The 17,252-nt window shown below is 39.0% G+C and overlaps 1 protein-coding gene across 1 annotated transcript; it reads left to right on the plus strand.

Moving 5' to 3' along the window:
* The first annotated feature begins 941 nt into the window (after positions 1-941).
* tpbg1b (trophoblast glycoprotein 1b) lies at positions 942-3,368 on the plus strand. Its single transcript, XM_084424783.1, has 2 exons — positions 942-1,464; positions 2,338-3,368. Exons 1-2 carry the CDS (start codon positions 1,199-1,201, stop codon positions 3,185-3,187), a joined length of 1,116 nt encoding a protein of 371 aa, XP_084280909.1. The 5' UTR covers positions 942-1,198; the 3' UTR covers positions 3,188-3,368.
* The last annotated feature ends 13,884 nt before the right edge of the window (positions 3,369-17,252 follow it).

Consider the following 17,252-nt stretch of genomic DNA (forward strand, 5'->3'; position numbering starts at 1 on the left):
CTCAGCAGGCAAAAGAACAATGTGTTGAATTCATAGCTTATTGTCCCCCTGCACTTCAACAGACCCCCGCCGAGTTCAAAGGATGAGGAGTCCTGTAGAGTGGGATATCACATCAATGTTCCCAACTTAACCATGCAAAAACATTGAACTAGATTAATCTTCAGAAAAGCTTAAGCCAGTAACACTGAAGAAGCTCGACATTGCTTTTGATACAGTCAGTATTCAGAGGCCCCTGCATAAGCTATAATAATAAAAGGAACAAAGACTGTCATATATTCAAATAATGAATCATATTAATTTCAAGATTTTTTTTAGGGTTAAAGAAATCAAAACACATATACAACAGTTTTTTCTTGGTCTTGCAAAAGATGCTGAATTTGTTGCTTTGGATATACAAATATACATTTTTTTTTTTTTTGAAGGAATCGTGTTAAAAAAAATTACGTGGGGGGGGGTTAATCGATCTTATAGGATCATTAAAAACAAATCCTCATGCCAATCCCCTCCGGACATCACTTTTGGCTGGTATATTATGGGTAAATGCCCCTTTTGAAAGTTTACCCACCCCACTAATTGAGAACCACTGCTCTGGTGTACCATTTATAACTTTGTCAAGAACATGCAGCCACAATAACCTTTGCAGAAACTACAAGGAACTTTTGAACAGTTTTAAGTGTGTATTGGCACTAGCAAATTGGAGACATTGAGCTATAGCCTAGTACTGAAGTGAAAGATCGACTAAACTGAGAGATCTTGGATTGTCGTAATCTTTTGATGAGCTTTAATCACTATTAATTAGGCCTATCAATCACTGTTATGAGTGTGAGATGTGAGTGATCCTAGTATCGGTCTATATGGTGAAGCGGAGGGGGAGAGGTGTGAGTCCAAAGCTCCTCCCTGCTGATTGTTGAGAGCAGTAGTGATTCAGTCTCATTGTGTGAGAGAAGCGGATCAAACGCCCCACACAGAGAACCTCTTTTTCTCATGGAAATAAAGTGTCTGCCTCTCATTGATACATGAGTTTCTCTAATGCAACGAAGTCGACCACGCAGGGAGGCTACACACACACTACTGACTGAAGTTAAGAGCACGCGGGACTTGGAGAGCGACTTTGGAGAAGAGGATCCCTGGACGCGCACACACGCTAAATGAGGGCATTTCTTTAGTGAGATTGATGAGGTTTTGCTGATATTTCACCATGTTTGCCCTTGGACGGTGCGCGCTTGTTTTCGGGCTGCTGTGCGCTGCGCTCTCCGCGGGCGCATCGGTGTGTCCAGCCGGCTGCGAGTGTTCAGAAGCCGCGCTCACGGTCAAATGCGTTTCTAAAGATCTGCGGGACATACCGACCGGCATACCGAGCTACACCAGAAACCTCTTCATCATCGGAAACCACATCAGTCAGATCGGACCCGAATCTTTCCAGGGACTGGACAACGTGACAAATTTATCACTGTCTAACAACAGGTAAAGTCAATGATCTAATTAATCTTGACCTTAAAAATGCCATTATTTTAACCACTGTTACTAAAGTCATGGTGAATTTGTATGGGATCTCCTTCAAACTGTGTAAGAAGCTTTATGCCATTTTAATTTCTTATTTTAAACACAGTAAAGACTAAATCTAAGTTACATGTTTCTGTATTTTGGTTGAAACTGCTTACAATCGTACTTTTTTCAAAAGAGAAAGCTCAAATAAAAGCTCTAAGATGTTTAATGTGTGTGTTTTATTGACCCTCAGATAATTTTAGCTTGTGATTTATTTTTAAATGAACCAAATTCTATACATTGTGCTGAAGAATGTATGAACTAGTAAAACAGTTTAATGAAGAAATGAAGTAGGATCTTGTTAGTCAAGGATGTGACCACAGGACCAGATGTGAACACTCCATCATCATAACATTGTTTTATTCAGAAAGTTCCCTGAAAGAGGGTTTAATAGTGTTAAAAAAAAAAAAACACATTTTATCTCCTGTTGGTGTTATCTCCTTTTAAATATGCTTATCAATTTATATGCATTTTCATTAAAAAGTAGTGTTGCCGTTCTTGCCGTGCAAATGCCTAAACTGACATGGATTAAAACAAATGATTGGCCATGACAATCATGGACCCATGAGGAACCTTTAACATTAAACCGTTGCATTACACAAAAGGAAAAAGTCTAGATTATTAAGTTTAGATTATTAAAATGTTATTCACACAATGAAAAAAAAAAAAATCACTGAAAGGTTCTTTGGGGACCCCAAAATGCTTCTTCAAAGGCATCACTGCATAAAACCCCCTTTTGGAACTTTTATTTTCAAGAGTGTAGAGTAAAATTGTTCATTTTTCTCTGTCCAGGATCTCTGAGGTGAAGTCTCACACATTTACTAGTCTGCGTAGCCTCAGATCGCTGGACCTCAGCAACAACCAGCTGGCCATCATCCATCCTGAGGCGTTCACTGTCCAGAGCCGTATGCTGAGGGAGCTCAACCTCAGTCGGGCTCTCTACAACCACTCGTCCGTCATCGATTTGGCCACCTCTCTTCGCTGGAGTACTTTGAGTGACCTGCTGGGGCTGGACCTGTCCAGTAATGGCCTTGTCTACTTGCCCCCTGGCATCTTTTGCCATCTTGTCGGCCTGCAGCGCCTTCAGCTTTCCAACAACTCTATAGTGTCCATACATAACGGCACATTCACAGGACTGGATCATCTCCAGGAGCTCGATCTCACCCATAATGCCCTCAGGACTTTGCGTGAAGAGGCTTTAAAGGAGATGGATCAGTTGCGTTTGGTTAGGCTCCACTTGGCGGAGAATCCTTACACCTGCACATGTGACATCGAGCCTTTTGCCGTCTGGCTGAATGGCTCACGAGTGCGCGTAGAGGACGTTGAGCGCCTGACTTGTGCGTTCCCCGTCGCATTGCAGAACACATCGCTATTGACTGTGGGTGAACTGGAATTGGGTTGCCATAAGGTTGGAGAAGGCGACAACCTAGCACTGCAGACCTCCTACGTGTTCCTGGGTCTCGTGCTGGGATTTGTTGGTCTCATGTTTCTCTTTGTGCTCTACCTGAACCGTAAAGGTATTAAGAAGCGCATCAACGACATGCGTGACGCATGCCGGGAAGTCTGGGAAGGGTATCACTACCGATATGAGATCGATTCAGATCCCAGATTGTCACAATTTTCTACAACAGCTGATGTGTGATTGGACATGAACTCTTCCAAAACCAAGCTCCTTTAATGAACTTGATTTCTATTGCATTTATACTTGGAAAATGCTCGTATGTGTCACGAACATGTAGACATATTTAAGTAGGCACATTTTCTTGTGAAAAGCATGTAATGCCTGTCTTGTCGAAGCCTTTATAACAAGCACACCTCCCACTCAAGTCTGCACAGAATTGGCCTTTGCTTCTCAATCGCATTTGCAGAGTTGGCTTTTGCTTCTCAATCATCATGGGATGTTTGAGGATTAGCGCAATAAAGCGGCAGAAGCCATAAAGTAACTCTGACCACCAACAACCAACTAACACCCACCCCCACCCCACACCAATCTCCATTGTCCTGTACTGGAATATTGCCCACCTCCATTGTGCTCAAGTGCCTTGTTTATTGGATTTAAGGGGCTGACCAGCTTCAAAAAGGGACAACTCTTTATTTATATATATATATATATATATATATATATATATATATATATATATACACAGAGAGAGAGAGAGAGAGAGAGATAAATGCAGTTCTGTTTTGGAGTTTTGAGGACTGTTTTATTGCATGCTTGCGTAGCCCTGTTTTTATGGAAGTGTACGCCATTCTAGTGTCGGACCCTGAGCAACAGTATTAGCAACCTTCTATGGTCCTTTCTGTCCCTCTATCCACAGGGAGTCTGCGAAGAATGTGCCAGATTTTCTCTCCAAAAGCATTCCAGTAGGAGGATAACCTCTTCTAAGCTCTAGAAAGAGGATCTTTTGAAGAAAGAGAGCCAGTTTGCAAAAATCTCCGACTGTTTTTTTTTTTTTTTTTTTTCAAAAGAAACGTTTTGCTTTGTTTTTTATTCCACTCATTTTTATTGTCAGAATGATGAGAACCAGCCCTTATGAGGGCCGCTGAGCGAGACCCCTCCTCCATGAAGCCTGTTCACTCTTTGAAGACTCAGTCTGGCTCAGTTCCTCATATGTTCCCCAGCTTTTTCTGTTTAAGGGACTGTTACGGTGATAAGATACAGATGAAGCTGGGGCCGTTGTGCTGAAGGGTCTCCTGCTCTATTTTTTGAGTATTGTTTCCAAATGTATAAGACTGAAAAGAAATATCCTTGATGTGTTGTGCCAGTGTCCTGCCCTTGTGTCTGGATAACATGGTTTTATGCAGCATGTGTTTGTCAAAAGACTATTTAGTCTCTGAGTGAATCTCACAAAGACAAGAAATTTCTTATGCAAAAAATTTTTTTTTTGCATTGTGACATTTCTATGACAATTAAATACAACATAAATAAATGTGTGTGTGTGTGTGTAGTAAGTCATGGTAGTATTTGTTCTGGATGGAATTACTGTAAATTCGTAATCTCACAGTGCAAAATGAAATGAAAATCAGTGCAAATGTGTGTGTGTGTGTATGTATATATATATATATATATATATATATATATATATATATATATATATATATGTGTGTGTGTGTGTGTGTGTGTACATATGTATGTATGTATGTATGTCTATATATGTATGTAATATATATTCCTTTGTGAGATTCACCCAGTTGGCCACAGTGTTTTCGATTGAGAACCGTTATCTATGGTAAAAATATAATATTTTTGCTTGACAAATTAGGATATGAAACGTCACAGAAATCGGGCCTTCTTTCATTGTGCTTTCATAGCTTTGTACTCATGTATTATTCATTATATTCAAATGAACCTTTCTATAAAGAGGTAAGGAAAACCATTTAAATGGGATGCCAAAAGCAAAATGTTTACTCATGAATTTATCAGGTATCAAGTGCAAAAACAACTCTTCTGTGGATGTGGAAAAAGAAATGGTCTTTCTTCAGGGTAGAGTTTATTTTGCATGCTAAAAAAATAAAGGTTTTTACATTTTAAATTTAAATTATTCTCCATCTTGAGTCTTGTTGATCAGAAAGCGGTAACTTTTTTAATTAAAATTCCTTTATTTCCTTGATAACAGGATTTACAATAGGAATTATTCACAAACTCTCCTTCTTTCAATGGACATATTTGCACAGTATCTAACAAATTAGTCCACAAGTTGTTCCCCTCATTTTGAGTTTCTGTTTTGAATTGTATTATCCTTCAAATCAATCCAAATGAAATTGCATATTGCAGAATGAAGTGAAAATGCGTTATATGCGTTATAATGTTGATGCTGTAATATTATTCTCCCTTATAACAAATGGCCTTTACCAAGAGCTTGCAGGGCATCAGAGGTGTTTCATAACTGATAATAACTATGAGCAGACTTAGTCACATTTTTACGGCTGCAAATCTCCACATGCAACACGTTATTGGAAACACATGAGTTCAGCATATGTATGATAATTGGCTACAGTATAAAGTTGCATGTAATGCCTCATTGAAAATCATCTGTGGTTCAGAGAAAGGCTCTGTGTCTAATTTAAAAGATTTAAAAATATTTGAATGAACGTTTTGATTACGTCAGCCTTCTACCAAATGTAAATCAGAATAGTTGGTCAAAACTATTAAAGGTCATTCTCATTGGCAGCGATCTGGAGCAAAACAAAGCGACCAAAAGTCATGTTTAATGTGAGTTGACTTGGTGAGTTAAATGTTATGCAAACTAAACATTGACCAATGAGAGTGTAGAAAATGCTCATGTGATCTACTGCCAGTCAAGGAAAAACTGTACAGCGTTTTAACCTTTCTGTGTGATGTCCCCTACATTGAAGTGTTTTTATTGCCACTGCTTAATGTTATTGTGCCTGGTCATGACATGATGTTAGTATTGCTGATAGTAAATGCAGCATGAGAGCAGAACAGAAGAGTTTACAAAGTACCTCTAACCTCCAACAGCTCCCTGTTCAGAAGACCATGGTGGGCTTGTTAAAAACAAAGAAGAAATTTAGCCAATTAGTTATGAATTTATGGTTGTCCTAAGGCTCCGACCCACGAACATTGCTATTTACCTGGCATCATCTAGCTGGACACCGCTGTGCCAAAGAACAGTAGTGAAGATTAATGTAATCTTCTCTCGGCCTCATGGTAAGCCTGCAGGCAAGACAAAATATCCCACGGCTCTAAATTTCATCTTGTTTGCGTCTGACTTTCAAGCAAACTAGCCTTTTAAGAACAAGAACAAAGACATCCAAGTTCATGTGACCGCTGTGCTGTTCATGAGACACACTTTTTATTTTCATCGTTTTATTCTTTCTCTATGGCCCTACACTGTGGTTTTTGCTATTAAACAGGAAAGTGCCCTCCGGATGTTACAGAGAAATGCAGCTCTTTTGCAATTAGTCATGTATTTGCAGACTCTAATGCTCTTTGGTTTAGAAACATCCTGGCACCATTAAGAGACATTTAGTGGATTGATATATGGGTTCATGAAATAAATCTCACGTCTATGAGGGACTGAATAAAGGCAAACCCACAACAGTCATCAACATGACAACAGCGATTTAGTGACAGCTGACTGTCTACAGAGGCATTTTTCTCCTCAGCTTTCTTTCTTAACCTCAATTCCCGCCTCCAGCTTGTCCTTTCATTTTCAGTTCTTTGGTGAACATCTCTTTGTTACTCTTCTTGTCTCTTTCCATATCTTTTATTTTCATTAAGATACTGTATATGACCCGTTTTATCACCCTTAGATACATGTTTAGTGGTCTTTGCTATGACAAACTTACAGTGAGGGATTGAATATATAACCCTAACTCTAACACCAGTTCATATCTCTTCCTGCAGGATTTATTTTTTTATTTTTTTGCCTGATGGATGGTAAAACGTAAGAAGAAATCCCATAGACTTCTACTGAAGGAAGGTTTCAAGTTACATCTAGAGAGAAGAATATTGATGGGGGAAAATTGGAGTGGGCTAGTAAGCACCCTTGAGAAATGAAGTACACTTTAGCATACTTTTAAAAAGAGTATTTACTACAGACATACAATACTTTATATAAATACTTTATAGAGATATACTTCAAAGTGCAAACTGAATGCAATGTTTTCAGGCACTTAATTGCATGTTAATTGCAATAAAAAGAAAAGTATTACAGTTTAAATTGATATTAAATGCAATCAACTTTAAGAAGTATACCTTATTCCCCCGGTTTCACAGACAAGGCTTAAGCCTAGTCTCAGACTAAAATGCATGATTGAGCTGTTTTAACAGAAAGAAACTTGCACTGACGTATCTTAAAATAAGTTTTGTCTCAAGATAAACACCAGTAATGTTTTTTCTAAGGCACATTTATAAAAGTTAAATGTCTACTAAGGACTAATTCTGGCTTTATCTAAGCCCTGTCTGTGAAACCAGGCCTATATATAATTTCATAATCACATTAATTGTCTTTGAAATATGGTTATACCTTACTGCAGAATGTACTGACAAGCATTTTTGGTAAACTAAAATATGCTTTAATGTCTGTACGTGTGTTAAGAAACAGTCATGAAAGTGAATTCTCTTAAAGTATAAGTGGCCTTTTGTTTCATAAATATTATATTTAAAAAGTAAGAGCACATTCAATACAATTAAGTGCACTTCTTTTCACAAAGGCATGTCACCTAAAAACACTTTAACAACCACATAGCAATGCATTAAGTTAAAGCGAGTTTTGCGCAGGGAAACGCTTAAATGTCAAAGTCTAGTTCATTTTATGTCTTTAGTGAGACTTTGCATGCTAAGATGTTGTAAATCAAGTGATTTCCTTGTGGTTTCAGCAAGATTGCATGATGTACTCTTCTCTTTTGGATGGATGGTTATGTACATGCTAAGTTAGTTGAACAGATCATAGATTTGGCCTTTTGCCTCTCACACATGCATACAAAGACACACATACAGCATCTAATTCTCTCCCACAGCACTAATTGTCAGCTTGTGCTGTTTATTCAGGTTCATCTGTTTGGTTAGTCCTGTTGTCCAACCAACCCAATGACAAGGTCCTACTCCCTTCTCCCAGTGGCGGTGCCCCATTGTCCAACTGTTGGCTGAGTTTGGCAAACGATTGTATTTTGAGAGCTTTAATAACGGGTGGTTGTTATAGCTGGAGGTACAGCCAATGCAGTGTCTGTTCCATTTATCACTTTCAATTAGGGGTAAGAATCAACTCACACTCATACACACACCAGTATGCACCTGCTTATACAAACACACACTCCCAGCCAAGCACATACACAATGATGGATGTGTCGCTATATTCTACATACCAGTTGTGCTTTTCCTCATGTGGCCTTTTCATGTATAATCATATAATCTGAGCAAATAAAGTTGAAGGTATTATTGCAGCGTTCTATATTGAGTATTGTGCTGTGCTGAAAGACAGAGGGTTTAATAAAGGCCAATAAATCATGATTATTGCTCACTAGCATGAAGTAGCCATAGCAGGCTTTTAGAACTCTCTATGACGCAGAGACAATTTCATGGCCCATTGGGTGAATCTCATGAAGAACATGATCAGGTCATGATTCACCCCAACATCAAAAGAAAAAATATTAATATCTGGCATAAATTAAGCCTATATGTGTTCTTTTTTGTTACAATGAAGATTGTCCGTACTGTAATACAGTAATCTTTGATTGTACTGCAGTGAAAGTGTACTTAGGCTACAAAGATTTGTTTTCTTAAAAATAAGCAAAATCAACACAAATTTAAAGCATATCTAAAGCAGATCCATGAAATAACTTGATGAGTGCAATCTTTTTTTTTTTTTTGCATTTAATTCCTATTGAAACAAAAGTTAAAGTTGGACATACTAATGATTTTTTTTTTTTTTTTAAGCCAATAGGCCATAATTATGGCACACGAACAGCTAGTGGGTTGTGTCTCACACTTTTGTGAGTAGGTACTAATTTTGAATAGGTAATTACTTCACCCTAAAAAAGTATGTTCTATATAGTTTAAATGTATGTACTATAAATGTAATCTGGATGTAGGCTACTACATTAACCATGTTGCCCTTATCATGTGTACTTTTTGCCTACTCTTTTGCCACTACTGAGTACTGTGAATTCGGACATATTTCGTTTTTCGTTTTTCTGTTCCCTATATAGTAAGGAAATATGCGATGCAGCCCAGGTTTGCTATTTGCTAACCAGTTCCAGTTGGTGTTTGGGGAGGGTCATTCTCATTCTAGAGAGCACAAATTTAGTGCAGGTCAGGATGAGTCATCAATATTTTTGCCAAGTTTTTCTGGAAGAAGAAATCTGTACATCTTAAAGTGAATTTGGTAAACGTGTATGAGTACAGTAGAATAGATGATCCCAAAGCAAACAGACATTTGCATTTATATTTAAAGGAATTTAAAGGATTTAAAGCAGACCTTGGTAACTTTTTTAACTTAATAAAACTGTCTAGAAATCATTTGGATGGTTAAACAAACTGTTCTGGTGATATTGGTGACTTTCCCCGCTCCCCCCAGTGTTCCCAGGCGGAAAACCAACCTTGCAACTTGGGGACTACCGTCCCGGCAAGATTGAAATTGGAAGTCTCGTGAGAAGCGAGAACGAGAACGAGCGCGAAACACGAATTGCTTTACGGCAATTCGCCATAAACACACACGCATGTATGATGTATTACCCACCGACATTGCTCCACACGATACAGTTGGCTTGCTCCGATCATAACAAATGCACATGAGCAGCAGTAGAGAGGGGGAGGAGGCCGCCGCAAGTGAGTTTCTTACGACAGCGTTGTGAAATATACGCCCCACAGCTGTAGGGGGAGCTCGTGGGGAAAACATGCGACAACAAAAGGGAAAATCAGCGAAGAAGTGACTAGAGTTCGCTAGTTGCCGAGTTCTGCTTTAAAGGATTACATGAAGGACCTGCGCCTGGACACGATGACAACGCAGTCCTGATGTGTCAACCAGTACCTCCCCTGTGAAGGCCTCCTTCCCTTCCCTTCCCTTCCCTTCCCTTCCCTTCCCTTCCCTTCCCTTCCCTTCCCTTCCCTTCCCTTCCCTTCCCTTCCCTTCCCTTCACCTCAGTACAGATAAAATCTTATCGGGATGATTCCGGTTTGCGTGGCTACGCAGACGCGACAAAAAATGTCAAGGCCAGACAAGTAGTTTATTGAGGGTTGATTTGTAAAGAAGGACTACACGCCTGCGCACATATACATTCAAACGCGCATACCTTTGGACTGAATACGCATGTGCGCGACATCTGCGTTTTGCGGGTTTGCGCAGAGATAACGGATAATCATTTGCACCTTCAAACCTATTTCAGGGAGTGCGTTCTCGAGACACCATGCAGGCACTGTTTTGCGGATGGGCGGCCGGAGCGCGTTAAGGGTTTTCCTGTTAGAACGGTATTGTGTTAGCGGCCCCTAAGTAACTAATGATTTTCGCAACGGAAGTGAATAAATTAATCAAAACTAACTTTGGCTGGACAATAACTTTATCCTAGAGCTGTTGTAAAGCCTAAACAATCTGTTACAGTAATTTCCTATTATCACTGTAAAGTTGCTTTGAAACAATCCGTATTGTTAAAAGCGCTATATAAATGAAGGTGACTTGACTTGACTTGACTAACAGTCCCGCTATCAAGTAGTTAGGCCTTTACAGGCCTCCTTGAAGGTGGCTCCCCAACGAGTTGGATGCTTAGCATTGCAAAGGCATTTAGTATCACGTTGCAGTCCCCCATGGAGCCTCCCTGATTCTAGCCCAGAGCCTGGTCAATACTTATTAGGTTGAGCATAGTGTTTCAGAATCTATCTGAGGATCGCTCTGTATGAATACTTAACTCCCTAAGTCTGGTCGGAAGGTCGAAGGACTCTCACGAGGCCTCCATGTTAGATCAGCCCTAGAGCTGGAGGCCGTCCCCTTACTAGGGTCCCTTTTAGTCCCCCACTGTGTAGATTCAGGATCGAGTAGAGTTACTCCCCTCGTTTGCAAGGGTTGGAAAGCACTATGCTGAGTTCTACTCTTGGGCAGTGGCCGTAGGGAATACTGTCACTAACAGCCTGTATGTGACCCGAAGGGGGAGTGTTTGGCATCTCAGTGAAACTGCTATTTCTGACGTTTTTTGTCACAGCCATATTTTGGCATGCACTCCTCTCAGCATGGTGGCGTTGGTATATCGTTCCATAAAGCGCCATCGACGCAGTGTGAGTTCCCTTTCGAAAGGCTGTAACCTTTGTTCCCTGAGAACAGGGAACGAGACACTGCGTCTTTCGCCATGCCTCGGGGATGCCTGCTTGAACAGTCCCTTCAGACGATAAGTGGATGACATGTTCTCTAGGCGCCCCTTATATATTTCCGGGTCGCACTAGTAGTGACGTCATAGGCTGTCACCAGCCAATAGGATTGCCATGATTAGATAAGCATTTCAGGCATCGGTTCACGCGGAGGTGTTCCCCAATGCATCATTGCAATGCATCAGTGTCTCGGTCACTGTTCTCAGGAAACAAAGGTTACAGTTGTAACCTGAAACGTTTTTAACTTTAAAATAATGGTCCAGACCACTAGTAGTTCCTGCATAGTGACTAGGTAACACTTAAGTAATTAGTGATGCATTTTTTGACTATATTCAGAGTAAAAATTATGACTGATTACATCTCAGACACACGATAATGTTCTTTATAATTTGTCAGTTAATTAATAGTGCTTAATGATGCCAATCTCATTTAGTAATTATTGATAACCTATTAAGGAACTATCTCCTAAATTTGATATTACTTACTGATTAGTTAATCTTGTTTCTAAATAATTAAAGTAGTACCACTCATTAGTCCTGCATTACTTCCTGCATAGTTACTTATTAATGACGGACCATAATTCTAAAGTGTTACCTAAAACTCTACAACTGATTTCATGGGGCCTTTATTTTATTTTTAATTTTTATACTAAATATAATTTAGTTTCTATTGTGATTATTGTGTTGATTTAACTGGTAGACAATAAGCCACTAAATCATGAGTATTGCTTGCAAGCATAAATAACCATGACAGGTTTGCAAAACCCTCTACGACACAAGCCTGGCTTCTTCATGGCCCCTCACACAAACAAAGAGGCATAATGAAGGACTGGGTTTTAAATTAAAAGCAAATGCATGTTGAACCCATTGACCTTGCGTTCAACAATAGGATAATATCTCTGACATCCCAAACAGCAAAAGAGCCATCAAACATCAAAAGCTCTTTGATCTCTGAATGCATCCACACTGCATTCCCTTAATGCAGTAAAGTCAGAAATTATATCATCCCTCTGGGTTTTCCCTACCCTCTGCCCAGCTGTGGGTGCTGTTATGTGGGTTTGTTTCTTGTGTTGCCTCCCTGTCTGTTGGTGTGTCCTACCAGAAGGACTTGGAAAACTTCTCGTTGTTTAGTTCTCTGGGAGAAAAATGCCATTGGTGGGGTTATGACATTGCGTGGATATGAATACAGCTTATATGTGAGTAACAGTTGATGATAAATACTAAAAACACCATGTCAGGATATAAAGCAGTGTCCACAGTGTCACAGCACTGAATCTTTCGACTATTGTATATTTTGTATGTGAGTCAAAATCACATTTATTTACAATCATGTTACAACTGATCTTTACAGAACTATCCTAATGTGCATCCATGGGGAAATAATTAAGTATAAATTTCAAGGAGTTCTGATGTACAGGGCTACGTTTGCATGGTCAGTGTTTAGGATTAAAGTTTAGGATTTAACTTACAAGTGTGAGTGTTGAAATGTCCTCGAACACAGTTGCTCGAAAACTGTATCCCAACCAGAGGCAATCCAACAAGATTTCAGCGACAAGAAATTTGTCCCGGCAGGACTATAAGAGGTCACAAAATAAATCAAAATTCACAGCCAATCAAAAGAGAGTGTGGGCGGAGCTCCCTCTGCAAGCGCACTGCACTCGCAACGCATTGATAAATCAAATTCAGAAATATTACACCATTTTCCCCCTTAATTCAACTTAAAGGAATAGTTCACTTAAAAATGACATTTCTGTTATCATTTACTCACCCTCAAGTTGTTTCAAACCTGTATGAATTTCTTTCTTCTGCTGAACACAAAAGAAGATAGCTATTTTGAAGAATGTCGGTAACCAAACAGTTGATGGACCCCATTGACTTCCATAGTATTTTTTATTTTATTTTTCCTACTATAGAAGTCAATGGGATTCAACTCTCTGGTTACCAACATTCTTTAAAATATCTTCCTTTGTGTTCAACAGAAGAAAGAAATTCATAGAGGTTTGAAACTATTTGAGGGTGAGTAAATTATGACAGAATTTAAATTTTTAAGTGAACTATTTCTTCAAAACTTAAGGTCAATTGCTTTATAATCAAATTGGCTGTACAAGCCCATTTCAACTTTTCAAAATCTTGCATAGTTGAATTTTGTATAACCTAAAAAATGGTTGAAATTGGTTATATTATTTTGATGAGTTAAAACAATGGAAAAACATGTCTTATTGTTCATATACCCAGTGACTAAAACAAACTTTGTCATAGAACACTCTTTGAGTTTACAATGGGTGCTTCTCAACACTCAAATTAATGCTTCCTTGTTTCCTCCTCGCTCCTACGTCCTCAAGCCCATGACCCAGAAACCGATCGAACTCAGACATCTTGAAGGACATCTCAATTCTCTAATTGCACCATGAGGAGGCGAGGAATGAGGATTGAGGAAGATTCCTGAGGAGTCATGAGCGAGGATACACATGTAGGGTGTTTGGGCTCAGGATTGTTACAATATATACATTTAGCCGCCATGAACTGATTTGAGCCAGTCTCTTGAGCTATAAAAGTCATGTGACTGATGACTCTATATGATAATGAGCCCTCCCAAAAAAACCTCACTGGTGAAACATCTATAATATAAGTTAAATTTTAGCAATTTATATGATGTTTACATACAATGTTGTTTATCAGAATACATGCACTGTTAGAAAAATCTGTAGAAATTACAGTATTACTGGCAGCTACTTGCCAGTAACTTACTGTAGATTTAAATTGATGTTAGGCTATTTACTGGCAACAATTTGTTCAAAATTATATGAACATTAAACATTAACAAGTCTTTATCTTTACAGAATAAAACTAAAATAACAGCCTCATGCAAAGCATTCTGGGAACCAAAATCTGAAGGAAAAAAAAAAAAAACAGAAAAAGGTTGATGAAGATTTCTGGTTCCCAGAATGCTTTGCATTAGATTGTTATTTTATAATTTTATTCTGTAAAGACAAAGACTTGTTAATGTTTAATGTTCATTTAACTTTGAACAAACTGTTGCCAGTAAATAACATAAATTTAAATCTACAGTAAGTTACTGGCAAACAGCTGCATAACTATAGCACATTTTTTACAGTGTGGCTTTTTTTGAATGTCCATTGATAATAATAAAACCATATTTTCATATTTAAAGGTGTAGATCAGGGGTGCCCAATCCTGCTCCTGCCGATCGACTGTCCTGCACAGTTCGGCCCTGTCCCAAATGGCGCACTTCATGCGGACTTTCGATCTCGTGGACTTGAATTGCGCGTGCTCGCTGAGTCTACGAGTCCGTAGACCGTCCCATTCAGCATTTTACCGCTCTGAGGTGTGCTCAGCAGCGCCCCCTTTGTACCCTTGAAGTGGTCTTCTGCGAAGCCCGCATAGAAGCAGGCTCCACGCACTTTAACTACCCAGGAATCCTTGCGAAAGGCCAATCAGACAACGGATGGGAGGAGATTTCACTCACGGATAATTGTTGACATGGCTGAGAAGAAAATATTACGGTTTTTATGACCTAAATGTACATTTTACCAGTTGTTACCTACAGTTTATACAAACATTATGGTCATCGACCAGTGGTTGATGGCTCAAACATAATAATAGCGCGTTTAATAATACGATCGCATTATGATTCATTAAATAAATAGAACCGAATGGCAGGGCTTTACTGAGTCATATGTAAATATAGTATGAATATTGAAACCTGTAAATTCATCTGAAACGCATGCACATTTTCATTATGTTTTAAAATTGTAATCTTAGTTCAAATGGAACATTATGTATTATTATGTACAACTGTATACATCATTTAAATAAGCATGATATATCTATTGTCTAATGCCCAGGTGATATGCACAATATCAAAATATAGAACTGTAAAATTAGGCTGTGTAGTTGACATGGAGATAAGACATGTGATTTCTCCTTTCCAACAACAACCAGGGGTGCGTTTCCCGTACAACTATATAGCTCGCTGCTTAACTACCATAGTAGGCTACGATGCATCAATGGAGACATCAACTAGCTAGTCACAACTGTTTCCCGAAACCATATGTCGCAAAGTATCGTTCAACCATGTTGGTTTATGACGTCTCGCACGTGGTGGACTAATAACTTATTGTAATTAATCTGTTTGAGATCGAATTAACGCTAGATTTTGTCATATAAGCTACAGACATGGCATCTGAAGACCATTTCTAATTTTTCTCAGTTATTTTGCTTTATTACCAGACTCAATATTTGGCTCGTTCTTACATAGTAGAGCACGTTCGCACATGCGCAGTCTTCAAAAACGGTGCTCGTTATGCTGATAACGACGGAACTTGCGACCATAGTTGGCTAACGATGCTTTCGGGAAACGCACCCCAGGCCGTTATTTCCGGCGTGCCGATCGAGTCTGTCCCAAAAATACCTCTAAATGCGCCCTTGTGGACTTGCGCCAAGGGGCCTATAGGTCTGCACTACATGACGTCACCAAAGTGTGGACTCTGAAGAAGTCCACAAGTCTAACCCTAATCAAACACACCTGCCTTTAATTTTCAAGTGATCCTGAAGAGCTTAATTGGTTGCTTCAGGTGTGTTTGATTAGGGTTGGAGATGACCTGTGCAGGACAGTCGATCGGCAGGAGCAGGATTGGGCACCCCTGGTGTAGATGATGTAGATCTGCTAGCAAAACTGCAAAACTAATTTGCAAAACCGATGAATGCCTCAAGCACAGAGAATCCAATTTACTAACCTTGTTTAATTAGGTCTCACTTGACCATTTAAGAGAACACAGGAGACCATTTCCTAACAATCCGTGTTATTAAAGATTTTCTGGAACAACATTACTTCCGTTGTACAGGGAGTGCTAGTCAAATGGAAAGCAATTGGTAATGATTTTTGACGGAAGAGCATGATGAGAGGTGGGCGTATCTTTCTTTAGTTAATCTGACCTTTTGTTCCCGCTGAGCATTAAGCCCATTATGACTCAAGTTATTGTTATTACGTACATTATTCAAGATGACCAGATGCCTGAGCAGGAGGGGGGTTTTAAGTGCCAAGCCAGGGATGGCTGTGTGTGATTGGCTGGTATGTGGAGAACGTTCTAGAGGTCAGAGGGCAGATACTTCCAAAGGGAAGACACCATCTGGCCCACTGCTTACTCATGGCGGACTCGGATTTTGATCTTAGTGTTTCCTCCTGTTAATGAGAAACATGACAGATTGACTAATATCAATAAATTGTAACAGCATACCAGTGCATCATCACAGACTTAATATAATATAAAAGTATGAGTATCAAGATGCAGAAATAACAGCAAAGTTGCTATTGTGTTCTGTCCAGTAATGAGCATTTTCATAAGCTTTAGATACTTATCTACAAGACATCATTTTTTATATGACGGAAAGCATCACTATTAAAATTGCTAATTTTTACCTATGATTTGAACAAAGTGTAACCATTAAGTGTTAAACTTTAGAATGCTCATCGTCCTGCAGTTTGTAATACTTGACAAGTATTGACTTGAGAAGAGGGGTGACATTACTTTTCTAACCGATCATCAGACTAAAAAAATGTTTTTTAAATCCTTTAGACACACATTGAAGGACGGAACCAAGCCATATCGAGTGCAAATATCAATTGTGGACAAAGTATACAAATCAATAACTTGAGTAAAAGATACCCTAATAAAATATCCATCCATTCGCCAAACCGCTTTTCTTTACAGGGTCGCATGTAATAAAAGTACAAGTAGCCTACTCCTTTTCAATTTTACGTGAGTAAGAGTACAAAGGTTCTTGGTTTTTAACTGTCTCCCTGCCATGTTTTTTTTTTTTTAAGTTGCCAGCCACCACCAGTGTTTTTTATTATTTTGCACAAAAATGTC

The sequence above is a fragment of the Rutilus rutilus genome, assembly GCF_951802725.1.
Source record: "Rutilus rutilus genome assembly, chromosome: 11".
In the NCBI taxonomy this organism is placed as follows: domain Eukaryota; kingdom Metazoa; phylum Chordata; class Actinopteri; order Cypriniformes; family Leuciscidae; genus Rutilus; species Rutilus rutilus.